The sequence below is a fragment of the Rhinolophus ferrumequinum genome, chromosome 10 (assembly GCF_004115265.2).
Source record: "Rhinolophus ferrumequinum isolate MPI-CBG mRhiFer1 chromosome 10, mRhiFer1_v1.p, whole genome shotgun sequence".
NCBI lineage: Eukaryota > Metazoa > Chordata > Mammalia > Chiroptera > Rhinolophidae > Rhinolophus > Rhinolophus ferrumequinum.
The window spans coordinates 51039941-51058210 of record NC_046293.1 but is presented as its reverse complement, the minus strand read 5'-3'; the positions used below and the strand labels follow the sequence as shown (position 1 = coordinate 51058210).

At 37.2% G+C, this 18270-nt stretch overlaps 1 protein-coding gene and 1 pseudogene across 1 annotated transcript in view; both read left to right on the top strand.

Moving 5' to 3' along the window:
• Positions 1 to 2587, top strand: part of FAM186A (family with sequence similarity 186 member A) — a 50401-nt gene extending 47814 nt beyond the window's left edge. The window contains exon 10 of the mRNA XM_033117671.1: positions 2566 to 2587. Coding sequence (XP_032973562.1) covers positions 2566 to 2587 — 22 coding nt within the window. The remainder of the gene's footprint in view (positions 1 to 2565) is intronic.
• Positions 2588 to 13525: 10938 nt separating this feature from the next.
• Positions 13526 to 14303, top strand: LOC117027994 (40S ribosomal protein S6-like; annotated as a pseudogene).
• Positions 14304 to 18270: the final 3967 nt, after the last annotated feature.

Sequence of the window (18270 nt, the reverse complement as noted above, 5' to 3'; positions counted from 1 at the left end):
ACAAACTAGTATCTGTTAGACCAATTAAGAATAAGAAAAATAAAACTTTTACTTTCACTTATTCCTTTGTTATTGATCTTCCTATCTTTCTGTAGATCTGAATTTCTGATCTATTATATCACACTTTCCTTCTCTCTGAAGAACTTCCTTTTTAACATTTCTTGCAAGGCAGATCTACTAGCTACAAATTCCCTCAATTTTTATTTGTCTGAGAAAGTCTTTATTTCTCCTTCACTTTTTAAAGATAGTTTTGCAGGGTACAGAATTCTAAGTTGATAGTTTTTCTCTCAACACTTTAAATATCATACTCCACTCTCTTTTTTGTATGGTTTCTAAGGAGAAGGATGTAATTCTTATCTATGCTCCTCTATAGGTAAAGTGTTTTTCCCCTCTGGTTTCAATATTTTTTCTTTGTCTTTTATTTTTCTGAAGTTTGAATACGATTTGCCTAATTGTAATTTTTTGGGTATTTATCTCACTGATCCTGTTGTTATCTGAGTTTCCTGGTTCTATGGTTTGATGTTTGACATTAATTTTCAGAAATTCTCCATCATTATTGCTTCAAAATCATTTTTGCTTCAAATACTGCTTCTGTTCCTTTCTTTCTTTTCCTTCTGGTATTCCCATTACACATGTCACACCTTTTGTAGTTATCCTGCAGTTCTTGCATATTCTATTTTTGTTTTTTTTCTTTTTTCTTGTTTTTTTCAGTCCTTTTTCTCTTTGCTTTTCAGTTTTGGAAGTTTCTATTGTCACATCCTCAAGCTCAGAGATTCTTTTCACAGCAACATCCAGTTTACTAAAGAGGCCATCAATGGCATTCTTCATTTCTGTTAGTGTTTTTGATCTCCAGCATTTTTTTTATTCTTCCTTAGGATATCTTTCTGCTTACATAATCCATCCATTCCTGCATGCTACTTTTTTCATCAGAGTCCTTAACATATTAATCATAGTTGTTTTAAATCCCCAGTCTGATAATTCCAGCATCCCTACCATATCTGACGCTGGTTCTGATGTTTGTGCAGTTTTTTCAAACTGTTTTTTGTCTTAGAATGCCTTCTAATTTTTGTTAAAATCAGGACATGATATACTAGGTGAAAGGAACGCTGACAAATTGGTCTTTAGTGGTGTGATGGTAAGGTATAGGGGAATGGGAAATATTTTATCATCCTATGATAAAAAGTCCATAGGACTTTTAGAAAGCCTCTGGACTGTGAACTATACCAGTGCTTCTCAGTAACATCCCCTCCCACCCTCTTCTTATGTGAAACAGGATGACAGGATGACTAAGGGAAGCTGGAATTGGGAAGCTCCCCCACGTGGAAAGCTAGAGTCAAATAGAGTTGGGTATTTCCCTTCCTCCAAGTAGAATAGGCTCTGATTAAAAACCGAGCAGGTTACGCTCTGGTAAAATAGTTTCTCTTCAAGGCAGACTTTGTTAAGAACAGAATGCTCTGGTATATTTCAAATGGTTACTTTCCTATTTTAATAAAAATCTTTTTTTTAAAGAGATTTCCTCCTTCCCCTAAAAGAAACATGAGATTTTTATCTGATCATCACGGTGAGGACCTGGTAGAGTCTTCTGGAGGTCCCTTTGACTGGGTCCCCTGGAGGTTTTAACTCTCAGACTTGTCCATACTGGGCCTCCAGCAATTCATCAATTGCAGTTGAGGTTTTCTGCCAGGCACTGGTTCCTGCATAAGTTTCTGCTCGTGGGTTTCTGTTCCAGCAAGTTGTGATTCTCTATATTGCCTTTCTGGCTCTCCAATCTTGGGGGCAATGGTTTGCCCTGTGAACTCACTTCTCTGAAGGATCTAAAAAGAGTTGTTGATCTTTCTGATTGTTCAACTTTTTACTTGTTGTTAGGATGGATGGAGCAGCAACTTCTTGCATAGATTATTCAAAAAATTTCTGTGCACTTACTTTGTGGTTGCAAAAATGGGCTCATATTGGACATATTTTGTAAACTGCTTTGTGTACTTAACAATACATCTTTGAAATTTTCCTATGTTCATATAGACTTACATCACCATTTTTATCGGTTGCATGATATTCGTTGTATAGATCTATCATAATTTATTTAACTTTACATCTCTTGATAAAATTTAGGTATTTTTCAACATTATAAACAATGTTGAAGCAAATATCCTTGCATAAGTTTGTATATTTATATGATAATTTCCCTACAAAAATTCTATTAAAACCGTATTTATCTTTTTTCAATTACAAAAGTTAAGCATGTTCATCATAAAATTTGGAAAATAGAGACAAGTCCATGCTCAGAAATAACCACTGTCAATATTTAGGCTATGTTCTAACTTTAGGTATAATAATACTGTCTAATAAATAACAAGTTATTGCCAAGCCCTGCTCTTCCTGATTTTGGTCCTGTAGACATTCTGCCTTGTTAAGGTGACTTATAAATAAGGATAACATATCAATTTTACTACTTTAACTTTGTGAATTCTGAAGGCACTCTTTTTTTTCCCTATGAATCATCTACATTCCCACAAATGTATTTAAGAGAAATTTGTAATAAGATTAATTTTCTTGTCTTGTTTCCAGGCTTAAGAAGATTCCCAAGTGACTGGAAAATTAAACACAAGCAAGTTGAAAGTAAATTTCAATACATTTTAGTAAAATGTCTATTTTGCTCCTTTCATGTACATACATTGCTTTGTCTGTCCTTTGCTTTTACATTCTGTCTACAATTCTTTAGGTTAAACATCTTCAGAATACTACCATGACCAGTCAAGAAAGAATTATCTTCTGCTCTATATTACTAGGAACATAAAGTTTCAACAAACACAATGTAGGCTATCATAAAAGGGACATCATACAGCCACTGACATGATGGCAAAGTGTCACAGTCTACCTCCCCCAACCGAAACTCCAAGAGGCCTCAGAAATAAGAAATGAATGGATATAAAAAAAGAAAAGAAAGCCAGCAGAAACCCTGGAGGGTCAGAGGTGGCTATGATTTGGTAAAGAAGGAAAACAGTAGCCCTGGACAGAACAGGACCAGGCTCCCAACATGGGGAGAAACTTGGGAAGAAATTGTGAGCTGGGCTCTTTTCTATTCACCACATTGCTCACGGCAGATCACTACTTTCCCATCAGCCCTACTACAATACTGACAGCAGGTTGGCAGGGGAACACTACTGGGATGTAAAACAAAACAAAACAAAACAAAACAAACATTAAGTGCTGGCTCACCAAACAAACATCTAAAGGTTTCCTCCTACCTCCTCCCATAGAACTTTTCACCCAGAGAGCTAGAGAAATACATTCTTAGAAAAGAACAAAACCTAAGGTAAGGTATAGAGAGGTTCACTAGGGGGAAGCCGTCTGATGAGAGCAACACACATGAGGATATTCAGAGTTGGAGTCCCAACTCATCAGGAGTGGCACAAGCTAAGGCCTAGGTTTTGATTACTCCCACCCTTTCTCCATCCATTACCTACCAAGATAAGTGATACCCATGAGGGAAAACGACCTCACAGGGAAAAATAACTAGACAATTAGAAAGGCACTAACTGAATAACTTATAATAGATGACAAGCATTAATAGAATACAAGTCAAATAAATGTCCCCAAAGAGGATACTGATAATGAAGCAGAAACATTATAAAGAACCAAGTAGGATTACTGAATATTCAAAGAATAGTTGAAATAAACTCATTAGATGACATAAACATCAACATGGACATAGCCAAGATCAGGCCAAGAAACTTTTCCAGAACACAGTGAGAAGAAATAAGAGATGAAAAATACAAAAATGAAGAAATATAAAGGCTAGATATAGAAATAGCACCATTTATATAATAGGGGTTCTAATAGGAGAGGGAAAGGAAATAAAGGGAAGATGATACATGACAAAAACAAGTGAGAACTTCCAAAGAAAGATTGATATTGAAAGGGTGTATGGGGTGATAAATAGGGTTGATATATAAAAATGAATACTTAGTGATATTTAATAAAAAGAAAATTCTAAAAACTTTCTAAGAATAGAAGTTCACCCACAAAGAAAATGAATCAGAATGATGTGAGGCTTCTCCAAAGCAACATTAGAGGCAAGAAAACAATAAAGAAATATTTTCAAAATATTGGAAACAGAAACTTTGACTCAAAATTTATATTCAGCTAAGCTATCATTTAAATGTGAGATACAATAAATATATTCTTAGACCTTCAAGTTCTCAGCAGGTTATCTTAGAGATGCTCTTTGAAAATATTCTTAAAGGAAGTAGTCTATCAAAGAAAAATTTTAGGAAATGCTATAAAATGTAAGATAGTAAGAATGAAAAAATAACTGTAAAGTTTATTATTATCTAAAAAGGAATTTTATACACACACACCCCAGATATAACAAAGTAGAGGACAGAGTGCAACATCCAGAGGTGGGTAAGAGTGTGTGTGTGCTAAAGTATTTGTCCCAGTAAGGAAGAAGATACAGATAGATGTTGATAAGTTTCATAAATTGGGAAAAATAAATACAAGTAAGAGTCTTAATAACTTACGGATAACAAATGGAAGAACAAATATAAAATGCATGCCTTTCAAACCCATGGAAAAAACTGATTTATTCAAGGAAATGAGCAAAAAGAAAAAAATGAAAGAAAATTTAAACTAAGATGGAAAAGTTCTAACATAAAAGTAATTTAATATATGAGTTAAATTCACCAAAGAAAAGAATTCTCAGATTGTATTAAAAAACAAAATTTAGCAATATAATGTCTACAAGAGACATATTAAAAAGAAAGGATAGGGCTGGGCCGGCTCGGTAGCTCAGGCAGTTAGAGCTCCATGCTCCTAACTCCGAAGGCTGCCAGTTTGATTCCCACGTGGGCCAGTGGGCTCCCAAGCACAAGGTTGCCAGTTCAATTCTCAAGTCCCGCAAGGGATGGTGGGCAGTGCCCCCTGCAACTAAAATTGAACGCGGCACCTTGAGCTGAGCTGCTGCTGAGCTCCCGAATGGCTCAGTTGGTTGGAGTGTGTCCTCTCAACCACAAGGTTACCGGTTGGACTCCCGCAAGGGATGGTGGTCTGTGCCCCCTGCAACTAGCAATGGCAACTGGACCTGGAGCTGAGCTGTGCCCTCCACAACTAAGACTAAAAGGACAACAACTTCACTTGGAAAAAAGTCCTGGAAGTACACACTGTTCCCCAATAAAGTCCTGGGGAAAAAAAAAAAAAGAAAGAAAGAAAGAAAGGATAGGGCAAGTTAAAACAAATATGTAGATGGAAAAAGAGAACTATGAACCAAAAGAAAGCCCAAACAGACATCTAATGTCAGAAAAATAGGATTCAAGGCAAACCGCATCATTAGGAACAAAGGGAGACAGTAGATCAAGAATATGTAATATATGGATAATAGAACACATCTATGTTGTTAATATAGCTGCTTATAACAATATAACCTCAAAATAGAGAAAGCAAGAAATGACCCTTCGCTCTCCCCGATAATACTGCCTCACCTGCAGCCCTGTCAAATCATGTCTATTTTAACTCCCACATCCCCCTTATCACTTGGCCTGGAAATGAGGTGGGGGGTCTTCCTCACTCCTCAATGTTACTTCAGGTCATTCCTCCCTGCCCTCGCTACATATTATATAAAATATTACATGATATATTGTTGTCACACAGCAGTATGCCTGTCTGTCCCCTCGTACCTACCCCTAAAAAGAAAGAAGAGTCTGTGAGACTATTCCTTTCAGGGACATTGCTTCATCTTTATGCCATCTCCTTGTTTGGCCCCAAAGGATGGCTGGCTAGCCAATGACGGATAAGATTCCTCAAGAAAGGAACAACCTAAAACAGGCACAGTAATGTGGGGACCACCAGGAGAACTCACGGGGTTGATAGTGGGCACAGCCCCCCACCTTCCCCTGTCTAAGGAGAGCTTCTGCCTCTGTGGCTGTATTCCTTCCCACAACGTGCTTGGGATGTGATAACATCAGTTCTCCATCTCAGTAAGTTTTCAACATAAAGGTTTTGTCCCCTGGGGAGGTACAAACAATAATTATTTATACATCATGGGACTTTCCACAGGCAAGGGTGATTGGTTTGAACCAGTTTTCCGGTACGGTGTCTGAGACTCACAGACGTAGTAAAAACAATGCTACTTCCTTGTATGTACCTCAATAAAAGCCACAAGGTGGCCCGATTCGGGGCTCTCTGTCCTTTGAGGCTGTGAGACCCTTGGCCTCTGTTTCAAAACTTTCTTGATTTCTGTTTCTTTCTTAACCCTTCTCCGCCCCTTCTCGTTCTCTCACTGCCCGTATTGCGCGGGACGCGACAATATATAAAGTCAAGTGTTTTATATATTTAAATAATCCCTAGCAATTTCATTGTTCATATAGATCTTTCCAACACCTGGCCTTGCAATGTTTTGATCTGTTCTCCTTCAGTAATTTCATTCTCTAGCCATTAGTCATACCCTTGACGTTGTCAATACAAAAACAAAAACAAACAAACAAAAAAACCCACCAAAACCAAACAAACTCCTGCAACCTTTCTAAAATCTCAATTTCAAACAATTCATTCCTCAAACGTCACCTCTTTACAGCTCACTTCCACTAGTACCCCAACTCCAGCAACCCTTTGATATCCACAGGGACCTTTTACTTCCTTGGTTCTACCACCTTCCTGCTGTTCACCCTCTTCAGGTCCTCATTTCCTTTGTAACCCAGTATAAATTCCGTGGTTGATCATTATAATCAGTCCCTTGTATCTGAGTATGCTCTTAACTCAAACTCACTTGCTCTTCTCTTGCTCTGACGTACCCCTTGGCTGACCGCAGCCCAGCTTAAATCCAATTTCCTCTGCCTACTCTATAGCTGCACCCTGGCAGCTGAATGTGGCTTCAAGAAAACATTCAAACTTGCTGATTGGTCTTACTTTAAATACTCATTAACTTCAAGTTAATGAGTATTTGCTGCCTGGCATAATGCTGCCTGGCAAATATATTGTATTTTCCTAATCCATTCACTCTGACTTTCTTGAACAACAAGTTTGTATTTTCTTCTGTCTCCTCAAATCTAAGGCCTTCTCTTTCATCGTCTTTCTTGGCTAATGACCTATTGCACTGAGAAAATGGAAGCAATCATTATTAATTCCACACACTTCTACCACCACATCTTCCTAACTATCTGCATTTGTACCTATATATTCTACTTTCTTGTTACCTGTGGATGAACTATCTAATTCCTACCTAATGCTGGCCCCTCCATTTGTGCACTAGATCCCATTTCTGTTCTTCTGTTCAAGGACTTTGCTTCTGTAATTCTCCCATCTCTCTCTGTTCCATCAATTTTATCCTTTGCAACATAATGGTATTTTTCTCAACTTAAAAAAAGAAAAGCTAGCAACTCTTTTAAACTCATTTCCTCTGTTAGCTACTGCCCCATTTCTATCCCTCCTTTCACAACAAAACTCCTTTCAAAAATTGTGTGAACTCACCATCTCCAATTTCTCTCCTCTCCTAAACCCATTCTGATCAGGTCTTTCTCCTACTCCATCATCAAACTTGCTCCTACGTAACAACGTCAGCAACAACCTCCATATTAAATCCAACTGCCCATTTTCAGCTTCCTCTTACTTGATTGACTTAGCAGCAGCATTTGAACTATTGATCACTCTCTTTTTTTGAAATAGTTTTTTCCCATGGGTTCCAGGACCTCATGCTCTCCTGGTTTGCCTCCTACCTTTCTGGCTACTTCTATTAATACATCTTTTTGCTGATTGTTCATCTCTCTGACCTCAAAATGTTACAGTGGTTCAGGGTTTACTCCTTGGCCTTCTTGTCCTGTTAACATTCCCTTGATGGTCTCACTCAGTGTTATAGCTTTAAATACCATATATATGCTGACGACTACTAATTTATATCTCAGCTTTGACTTTGCCTTTGAACTTTGCCCCTGAATATTAGTCTTATATATCCAATAATCCATTTGATATCTCCACTTGGCCAAGCTCCTGATAGTCTGCACCAAGCCTACTCCTTATGCTTTGTCTCTGATGATAGTTTTGCCTTGAATTTGTAGCTTGAATTTACCTTATACAAAATAGCTGCCTGTTTTGTTTTTAGTTTCTGTTCATATTAGCTTCAAATATCTACTTACATCTCTTTACTTTCAACTTATCCATATTCTTTCATTTTAAGAGTGTCTCTTATAGATAATATATTGCTAGATCTTAATTTTTAAATCCAGCCTGAGATTCAACGTGAGTTTCTGCCTTCTCAGAAACTGATGGATTAACTGATTAACATTTACAGTAATTTTTGCTATATTAGGACTTATTTTTACCATTTAGTTTATAAAGATGAGTAAAATGGACAACTGTCTTATGGGCTGATGAGGAAAAAAAGATGCAAATAATCAAATCACATAATGAAATCAAGGGAACTAGCTCCAGATACAAGAGAGATAGAAAAGAATATTGTGGTCAATTATAAGCTAATACATTAAATAAGTTAAATGAAGTAGATGATTTTCGGAAAATTGTAAAACGCCAAAATTGGCAGAAGAAATTATATGAACAGACCAAATACCTATAAATAAATTGAATGGTAATTAAAGACCTTACCCCCCCAAAAAAGCCTTAGTTAAGCTTATGTAGTTTTTTGAGTTTTTTTTAAATTCTTTTTTCTTATTTTTATTTTTTTCCTTTGGGCTTATATGGTTTTACAGTGAGTTTTACCAACCCTTCAAGAGACAGATAATGCCTATATCAATTAAATTGTCCCAGAGAATAGGAAAAGAAGAAAAGCTGCCTATTTATTTATTCTAAAATCAGATAATACAAAAAGAGCAAATCATAACCTATGTTTCTGATAGAAATAGATTTTAAAAATAGATACAAATAAATATTATTCAACTGATTTCAACAGTCAGGTATTCTTCCAGGAAGAGAAGAATGGCTGAACATGAGAAAACTATCAATGTTATTGACCTTATCTATGGAATAATCACATGATCATCCCAAGAGCTGCAGTATAAAATACTTGATAAAATTAAACCTTTACATTTAAAATTTCTTCAGAATAACAGAAATATTATTTCTCTATACTAACAAAAATAAGCCTGAAATGGCAAACTGCCATTCACAATAGCACCAAAAATTAGAAAATATTTCACAATTAATCCACTAATATGGCACAATACTTTTACATTAAAAAATTTAAAACTCTATTAAGACATAAAAGAAGATCTGAAAAAACAGATAAACTATCTTCTTAGATAAGACAGCTTAGGAAAGATGTCAGTTCTTCCCAAATTGATGTACATGTTCAAATCTTATTTTAAAATGTTAGCTGGAACTTTTTTAGAAACTTGAAAAACTCATTCCAAAATGTATATGGAATAGTAGGCCATGAAAAGATAAGTCAATTTTGAAAAAGAAAATTCAAAAGGAGATAACAATACCATCTATTAAGACCTAGCACGCCAGATATTTTCCCCCCTTCTTCCGCCTCCTCACCCCACTCCAGTTCAAGCCGTTGTTTCTCAGTCTAGTTGAGTAGGACACCGCTCCCTGGCCCAGCCACTCACACTGGTTGCCGGCCACTCACACCTCTCCTGGCAAGACATGGCAGCCCAGGGCAGCTTACACCAACCTCTGGCTGCTCACAGCAGCCCAGCTCCAGGGAGAGCCATTATTCACAGTCTTAGCTGTGGAAGGCACAGCTCACTGGCCCGTGTGGGTATCGAACCAGCGACCTCGGCGTTAGGAGCACGGTGCTCCAACCACCTGAGCGACCGGGCCAGCCAACCACAGATATTTTAAAAAAATAAAATAAAATAAAACACCAGTAGCACTGGAACAATAAACAAATAGGAAAGATAGAAAGCTCAGAAATAGACCCATGATACATAGAACCTGACATATAAAAAGAGTGGCAACACAAAGGTGGCAAAGCCATCTTTATGAGCAAAGGACAGACTGCTTAGAAATTATGTTGATATGTAACTGGTTCACAATATTAAGAAAAATTAAGTTAGATCTCTACCTTATACGAAATATAAAGGTAAACTTCAGATGGCTTAAAGATATAAATGGAAATGTAAAATTACGAAGCTACTGGAAGAAAATGTAGGAAAATACCTTTGTGACTTGGTGGGGAAAGGTTTCTTAAACAAGATGCAAAAATACAAAATTTAAAATCATTACAATGTACACTTTAAATATTTTACAATTTTATTCGTCAATTATACTTCAATAAAGCTGAAATTAAAAAAAAATCAAAACGGAATTGGAAGCCAAAACTTACTGAATTATTTACCAGCATGGCACATTTAAGAGGCAGTTAATACCAAATCTTGGCAAAATGTGTGAGGAGAATGGCCTCTTGCACACAGGATGTGGAAGTGTAAACTCTTAGCCATTCTAGGAAGCAACCTGCAAATACATAAGTGTGTGTGTGCCCTGTAATCTTAAAATCTCATCTCTTGGGTATATGTCCTGGAAAAAATGTCATGTGTACATATACAAGGAACATATACAAGTGTGCATTCAGGTCTTTCAATGATAGCAGGGAGGTGGAAGCAATGAAAGTATTTTAACCAGGAGAGCAGGTACGTAAAGTAGGGTGGATGCATACTGTGGAAGAAATGCAGCAACAAACCAGGTGTACATATAGTGCACAGATAGATTTTAAACACATAATATACAGTGAAAGAAGAAAAAAATAGGATATTTAAAGCACAATATTATTTATGCATATTAAAAACAAATACACATTCTAGGTTTCCATGGCTCTTCCCACACCTCACCTCTTCCTAAAAACTATACAGAGCGAAAAGAAAAGCAAATAAAAATTCCTATAACTGATACTAAATACAGGAAAAAATCCTACAATCTCCAATTTACATGTAAGTTGGGAAAAATACAGTACAGACCATCCAGAGCCCCATAAATGTGTAGAGGTCACAGAATCCACTTGAAAAAGTAGAGAATATGGAGGGTCTCAGTGTTGGTAGAACCTGATAACATCAACAAGGGGTCGCTCCCAGAAGAAAACCATCCAACCCCTAGTGGGAACAGATGAGAGGTGGTCTGAAACCTGGCAGTTCAGCACTGGCAACAGGAGGCAAAACACAAGAGCTTGGAAAATTCATAAAACAAATGTGGCAGTCTTGGGAAAGTGCCACATTAAGGAGAAAGAGGCACTTTGGAAAGTAAAGTCATTGTTCCTTGGAGACAGCAGCCAGTGGTAAATGGAAGAAAGAAAAGAAGTAAGTGGTAATAAGTACCCCACTTAGAATACAATAGGAGAATCAGAAGTCTAACTACAAAGAAAAGCACATTATAATTAAGAAAACTGCTCTTCACTATAGCAACAGAAGAGGGAGCGCTTGAGCTGAAAACAAAAACAAAAACAGGAAAGGACCTTAAAAACCATCTCCATTCTCTTCAAAAGATCCATTTGTTCAAAGCTGACCCAGAAAAACCCAACATATTCAAACAAGAATAACAACAACAAAAATTCAGTTTCCATACAAAGTTACTATAAGGAAAAAAACACATACACACAAAAACAATCATAAGTTTTGACAGATGAGAGCACACCAGAAAAAAATGCTGTCCCAAAGCAGAAACCAAGACTAAACTACAAAATACAGTAGTGGGTCCTGTGGAGTACTCCCCAGATACCCGTTTCAGTACTCGTACCCCAAATTGCTGGAAAATCGCTGGCTGAGTCCCTCTCTGGGAATTTCCTTTAGCCAAAGAAAACCCTCAGCCAACGTTCCCCTGCATCCAGTGACTGGTCCATGCCGAAATATAGAGGTCCCTGCCCCAGGGTAGGACAACTCTGAAGGGCCATCCCAACTTCAAAGCTCCTTATAGGATGGGCTAAAGCCTTTGTCGTGACACAATGGTCAGCGGTGTACTGTAGTGGGCTCCTATTGGCCTGTGAGAGCCAACTGGTATAATCTTCAGGAATTTTGTGAGCAGGTTGTTAAACATAGCCATTAGTAAAATTTAAATTATAGAAACTCACAATTAAGTACATTATATTCAAAACCAAGGTAATAAATACTCAACATTCATTACTTCCTAATTATTTTACTACATTTACTATTATCTATGCCCTTGAGTTTATGTCTATTGTTTCTGTACGGGTGCTACTATGCATTTCTCCCCCGATCCACAGTTCAGTGATATCCTGTTGGGAGCTTAAAATTGGCCATGATGGAAGTATTTACATCCTGGAAAATGTTACAAATCAGGGCTTCACCCCCTCCCCCGCGAATGCTGTTAAACATTTACCAGCACACCACTAATTGCAGTTCAGCATCTCCCGTCCCATCCTCCTTCCTTCACATCATTACAATTGCTGATCCCACAGTGCTCTCCAATAAACTTCCTGCATACAAATCCCTGTGTCAGAGTTTATGTACCCAGGGAATGCAACCTAACACAAAACAACAACAACAACAACAAAATAGCTAGGACCATGTACCATACAGAACACAGAGGACGGAAATAAGAAAAGCCAAGAAAAATGAAAGAGATGAAAACGATCCAAGAGAAAGTAATATAGAAATCAGACAAACAGCACCCAATATACATTTTCTAGATGTCTTGAAGAATAAAATCCAAATAATGGAATAGAATTAATATTTACAATTATACTTCAGTCACACTTTTCTTGGGACTGGGGGCGTGGGTGTGGAGGGGAGGATGACCTGAATCTATACATATTGAAAGGGCACACCATATACCAAGTTAAATAGACCCAGATTGGTCATTGCTTAGATTTATCCTAGAAAATTATTATGCTTTAATACAAAGAAAAAAATTACCTGCGCTTCCTGGCAAAAAGACCAAGTCACTTTCTAAGGATAGCAAACCAGTTTGGCATCAGAGTTCTCAACAACATTTAAAGCCAGAAAATGATAAAGCAACATTGACAATATAATCGAGGGGAAAAACTTGTGCACCAAGGATTTTTTTTTCTTTTGGTGGGGTGGGAAGGGGAACAGGACTTTATTGGGGAACTGTGTATACTTCGGGGACTTTTCCAAGTCAAGTTGTTGTCCTTTCAGTCTTAGCTGTGGAGGGCGCAGCTCAGCTCCAGGTCCAGTTGCCGTTGTTAGTTGCAGGGGGCGCAGCCCACCATCCCTTGCGGGGGTCAAGGAGGCGAATCGGCAACCTTGTGGTTGACAGCCCACGCTCCAACCAACTGAGCCATCTGGCACTGGCTCATGTGGGAATCGAACTAGTGTGAGGAGCACGGAGCTCCAACCGCCTGAGCCACCGGGCCAGCGCAAGTACCAAAGATTTTAAATGCAGACCAACTGTTTTATAAGTAGCAAGGCTATAGAAAAAAGTTTTCATATGTTAAACACCCGGGACTGTTATACTCATGAGTCCTTCCTGAGGATAAAACTGCACCGAGCTAAGAAGACTGAGAAAACTGCAGCAAAGAAACTGGTGGTACACACCGAACATACAAATATTTAGCTATATATCTGCGACTAAAACAAAAGTGGGAATAAGAATAGTATATAGGCTCAGGATGAAGCTAAACATCTCTTTCCCAGCAACTGGCTCCCAGAAACTTATTTCAGTGGACGATGAATGCAAACTTCGTACATTTTATGAGAAGCTTATGGCCACAGAAGTTGCTGCTGATGCTCTCAGTGAAGAATGGAAGGGTTATGTGGTTGACATCAGTGGTGGGAACGACAAACAAGGTTTCCCCATGAAGCAGCGGACACCCATGGCCATGTCCACCTGCCCTGAGTAAGGGGCACTCCTGTTATAGACCAAGGAGGTCTGGAAAAAGAAAGTGCAAATCTGTTCGGAGTTGTATTGTGGATGCCAATCTGAGTGTTCTCAACTTGGTCATTGTAAAAAAGCGGGGGAGAAAGATATTCCTGGTTTCACTGATACTACTGTGCCTCATCACCTGGGGCCCAAAAAAGCTAGCAGAATCGCAAACTTCAATCTCTCTAAAGAAGATGATGTCCGCCAGTATGTTATGAGAAAGCCCCTAAACAAAGAAGGTAAGAAACCTAGGACCAAAGCATCCAAGATTCAGCATCTTGTTACTCCACGAATCCTACAATACAAATGTCGGTGTATTGCTCTGAAGAAACAGTGTACTAAGAAAAATAAGAGGCTGCAGACTATGCTAAACTTTTGACCAAGAGAATGAAGGAGGCCAAAGAAAAACACCAGGAACAGATTGCCAAGAGACGCAGGCTGACCTCTCTGAGAGCTTCTACCTCTAGGTCTGAGTCCAGTCAAAAATGAGACTTTCTAAGAGTAACAAATAAATAAGATCAGACATCACACACACACAAAAGAATAGTATATAAATTTTATGTGCTCTGACAATGTAGTAATAACTAAAAAAAAAATGAGAGAAGGGGGAAAGGAGAAAAAAGTAGAATAACTCACTGATTGTCTAAAAGGTAAAATGTGGGAGTTAAAGGAGGTCATTTAAGCCAACAAACTGAATATAATAAACCAAAACGTATTTAGAAGGACAAGAATAAACATTAAAGAAAATAATATTAACTAAAATTGGATGGTGGTGAGCAGAGAGAGAGAAAAGGAGGTAGTTTCAAGTTCTTTCATTATTGCTCCAAGTAGAAAACTAATAGTCAATGTGTAAAAAGAGGACCACGGTATTATATGAGTAGTATTGGTACAAAGGGCATCATTAGAACAAAACCATAAATTTCCCTAAATATCAAGAGAAATAATACGTACACATACACACAAACACAAGCAAGGAAACTGAGCACATAATTTACTGGAAGATCATGCATTGTTTTGTATATAAAGATGACATAATTGAGATCAAACATAGCAGTTATGTATATATGTATACACATACATAGGCTTAAATCATTTATTAAAAAAAGATTTTTAGATTGACTCACAAAATAAAACCCCACTCTGTGCTGTGTATTAGAGAGCCTAAAATAAAAGAATGAACAAAGATGTACTAGGCAAATGCAAATTTAAAAAAGCAAGGGTTATAATCATAGTATCAGATAAGGTAACATTTAAGCAAAAAGTATTAGACGAGACAAAGAAGGACACCTTATAGCGCGAAAAGCTACAACTCATGAAGATACCGTGTTTCCCCGAAAATAATAAAGACGCATTAGAGCTGATAATCCGGCTAGGACTTATTTTCGGGGAAACACGGTATAATAGTCATGAATATCTATGCAACAATTAATACAGCAACAACTTTTGTAAAGCAGTAGCTACAGAAGATTGGAGAAATAAAAAAAAATACTAATAATGACTTTAATGCATATCTTTCAGTCCAAAACAGTTCAAGTAAATAATTGAGAATTCTGGTGAACTAAACAATTGTGGACTACAAGACAGATAAAAAGTTTATCAATCTTTTACTACAAAATGTTACATGATAATGTATCAGTTATCTATTGCTGTATAACAACTCACCTCCAAAATTTAGTAGCTTAAAACAACACATATACATTATCTCATAATTTCTGTGGGTCTGGAGTTCAGTAGCAGCTTAGCTGGCTGGTTTGGGCTCCAAATCTCTCATGAGGCTGCAGTCAGGATGCGATTGGGGCTGCAGTCATCTGAAGGCCTGACTAGGGCTGGAGGATCTGCTTCCAAACTCGTTCACCCACAGAGTTGTTGGCTAGAGGCCACATGGACCTCTCCACAGAGCTTCTTAAGTATACTGTGTTGTGGGAGCTGGCTTCTCCCAGAACAAATGACCCAAGAGAAACAGAAAGGATGAAGCCACAAAGCCTTTTTATGACCTAGTCTCAGAAATGCCACACTGTCATTTCTGCCACATTTTATTCGTTAATAGCAAGTCCCTAAGTACTATCCATGTTCAAGGGGAGGGGCTCCACCTTTTGAAAGGAGGAATATCAAAGAATTTGTGAATTTGTGAATTATGTTTCAAAACAACCACAGATGGTATACGAGAAGTAAAAATTTGGATTGTTTTTCTATTAGAATAAAAATTTGATCTTTGAATAGTCTGCTGTCAACACTCAAATAAGCAAACTTTCTTAAATCACAAAAATACTCTACACAAGATCCTGTTAACTTTTGAGTCTTGTATTTGCAGTAGTCATTTAATAGGCAAAGGAAAGAAAGAAAGGGAAGATTAAAAAGTCAAAAATACACAGAAACAATGTTTGGTCAGCATGACTCACTAATGGGAATGTTCCAACATTATCTTACTTGTTTGGAAGACAAAGACCTTTTAAGGATAGTGCAATTTAAGGATTTGGACCTGGTCCTGCTGGAGTTTAAAGGGCTCTGCCTTGATCAAGAGCCTCAAGTGAGGACAGACTAAGAGGACAAATATAAAGTATCAACTCTTTTTTGTATGTATGTAGTGATTATCTCTAACTGGGATGTAATCTACTTATGAAAGATTGTAGCTTTTCTTTCTTTCTTTTCTATCTAGTTTAGCTGTCCAATAAATGAACTACGTAACAGAAATCAAACTAAAGAAATATGGTCAGCCTTCATTTCAAGCGCTAATTTATAAGAGTGCTGAAACTAAAGCTCTGGCTTCCAATTCTGCTAGGTAAATGTTCTAACTGGAGTTCATAGTTCTAATTCTATTCACCTTCTATTTAAAAACTCAGGTTTACCAGATCCTGGTATTGTCTAATACTTCAAAAACAAAATCAATCAAGCAATCCTAAAAACGCAATTTTATACTTCTCTGATAAATCTAATGAAAAAAATCTCCCAGTGAAAGGAGATAAACCGAGCACATCTGGGACTCCTGTCAGGGTAAAAGAATCTGTGGAACACTGTTTAGAACCAACTGCCAGAGCTCAGTTATCACAAACTTCCATCATATTTAAATAATTGGAAATAACAGTTTGCTTTCTAGATGAGGTCAATTCCCATAAGGCTATAGCCTGGATGAGATTGCTGACCTTTTCTCAGTCCTTGGGAAGGTATTAACAGTTGATTAATACATATTTAGCATATGTATTATATACTGTATTCCTATAATAAAGCAAGCTAGAGAAAAGAAAATGTTATTTAGAAAATCATTAGAGAAAATATTTACAGTACTTACTGAAAAAAAATCCACGTATAAGTCGGCCTGTACAGTTCAAACTGGTGCTGTTCAAGGGTCAACTGTAATCAAGTGAAATAGGGGAAGAAAAAGTATTCCCATTCAAGAGGGTATCCTGCAAAGATCCAGAGGCCAAATAGAGCATTGAAGATCTAAAGCAGGTAAAAAGACGTGGGTCCTGCCTTACAGGGAACTGGGAGTGATGGTAGAGTACTAAGAGATGAGGGTAGAGATATACACAGGCATCAGGCCATGTTGAGGGTTTTAGATTTTATATTGAGTATAATGAGAAGCCATGAATGGATTTTAAGCTGGAGAGTAACAATATCATTTTCATTTTAGAGCACATACTCTAGTAGTATGAAGAATGAACTAGAGGTGACAAGTCATAGTGAAACTAACTAATGAAGTTGTACATGCCATAATCCAGATGAGAGATGGAACGTACCAATCGGTACCAGGTGGCACGTACTGTATCAATTACGGAGTTATTGTCAGTCAGCTCCAAATCGTTCTATATTCTGCTCAGGGTGCTGTTTATATTAGGACTTTACTAAATCTGGCATTTTGATATGAAATAGGGATGATATTTCCTGTTTTTCCATAGGAATAGCCAATTGTCCCAATACCCTTTATTAAATAACTCATCAGCCAGTGATCTGAAATATCATCTTTAATCAGATATCAAATTAATCCTTGTAGGTGGGGATCTGTTTCTGGGCCCTATATTCTGTTTCATTGATTTACCCATCCTAGTACCAATATTACCATATTGTGTATTAATTACTACGACTTTTAGAATCAGCTTGTCAAGTTCCTAGAAAAATACTGCTGGGATTTTGATTGGATTGCACTGAGTTGATAGATTGATTGAAGAAAATGGGTATCTTTTTGATATTCAGTCCTCTCATACTCGAACATGGTATATTTCTCTGTTCATTTATATCTTCTTTAATGTTTTCAAAATTTAAAATTCCTCCTTGTATCTTATACATACATATTTTGTCAGATTTATTCCTACATACTTCATTTTTAATGTTATTGTAAATGGCATTTTGAATTAAGTTTTCTCACCATCTGTGGCTGAAGTATTAGAAATGTATTTGATCTTGTACACTGATCTTATACCCGGCCATCTTGCTAAACTCAATTATTATTTCTAATAAGTTATGGTTATATACTATGGAGTGTTCTATGAAGATAAGTAT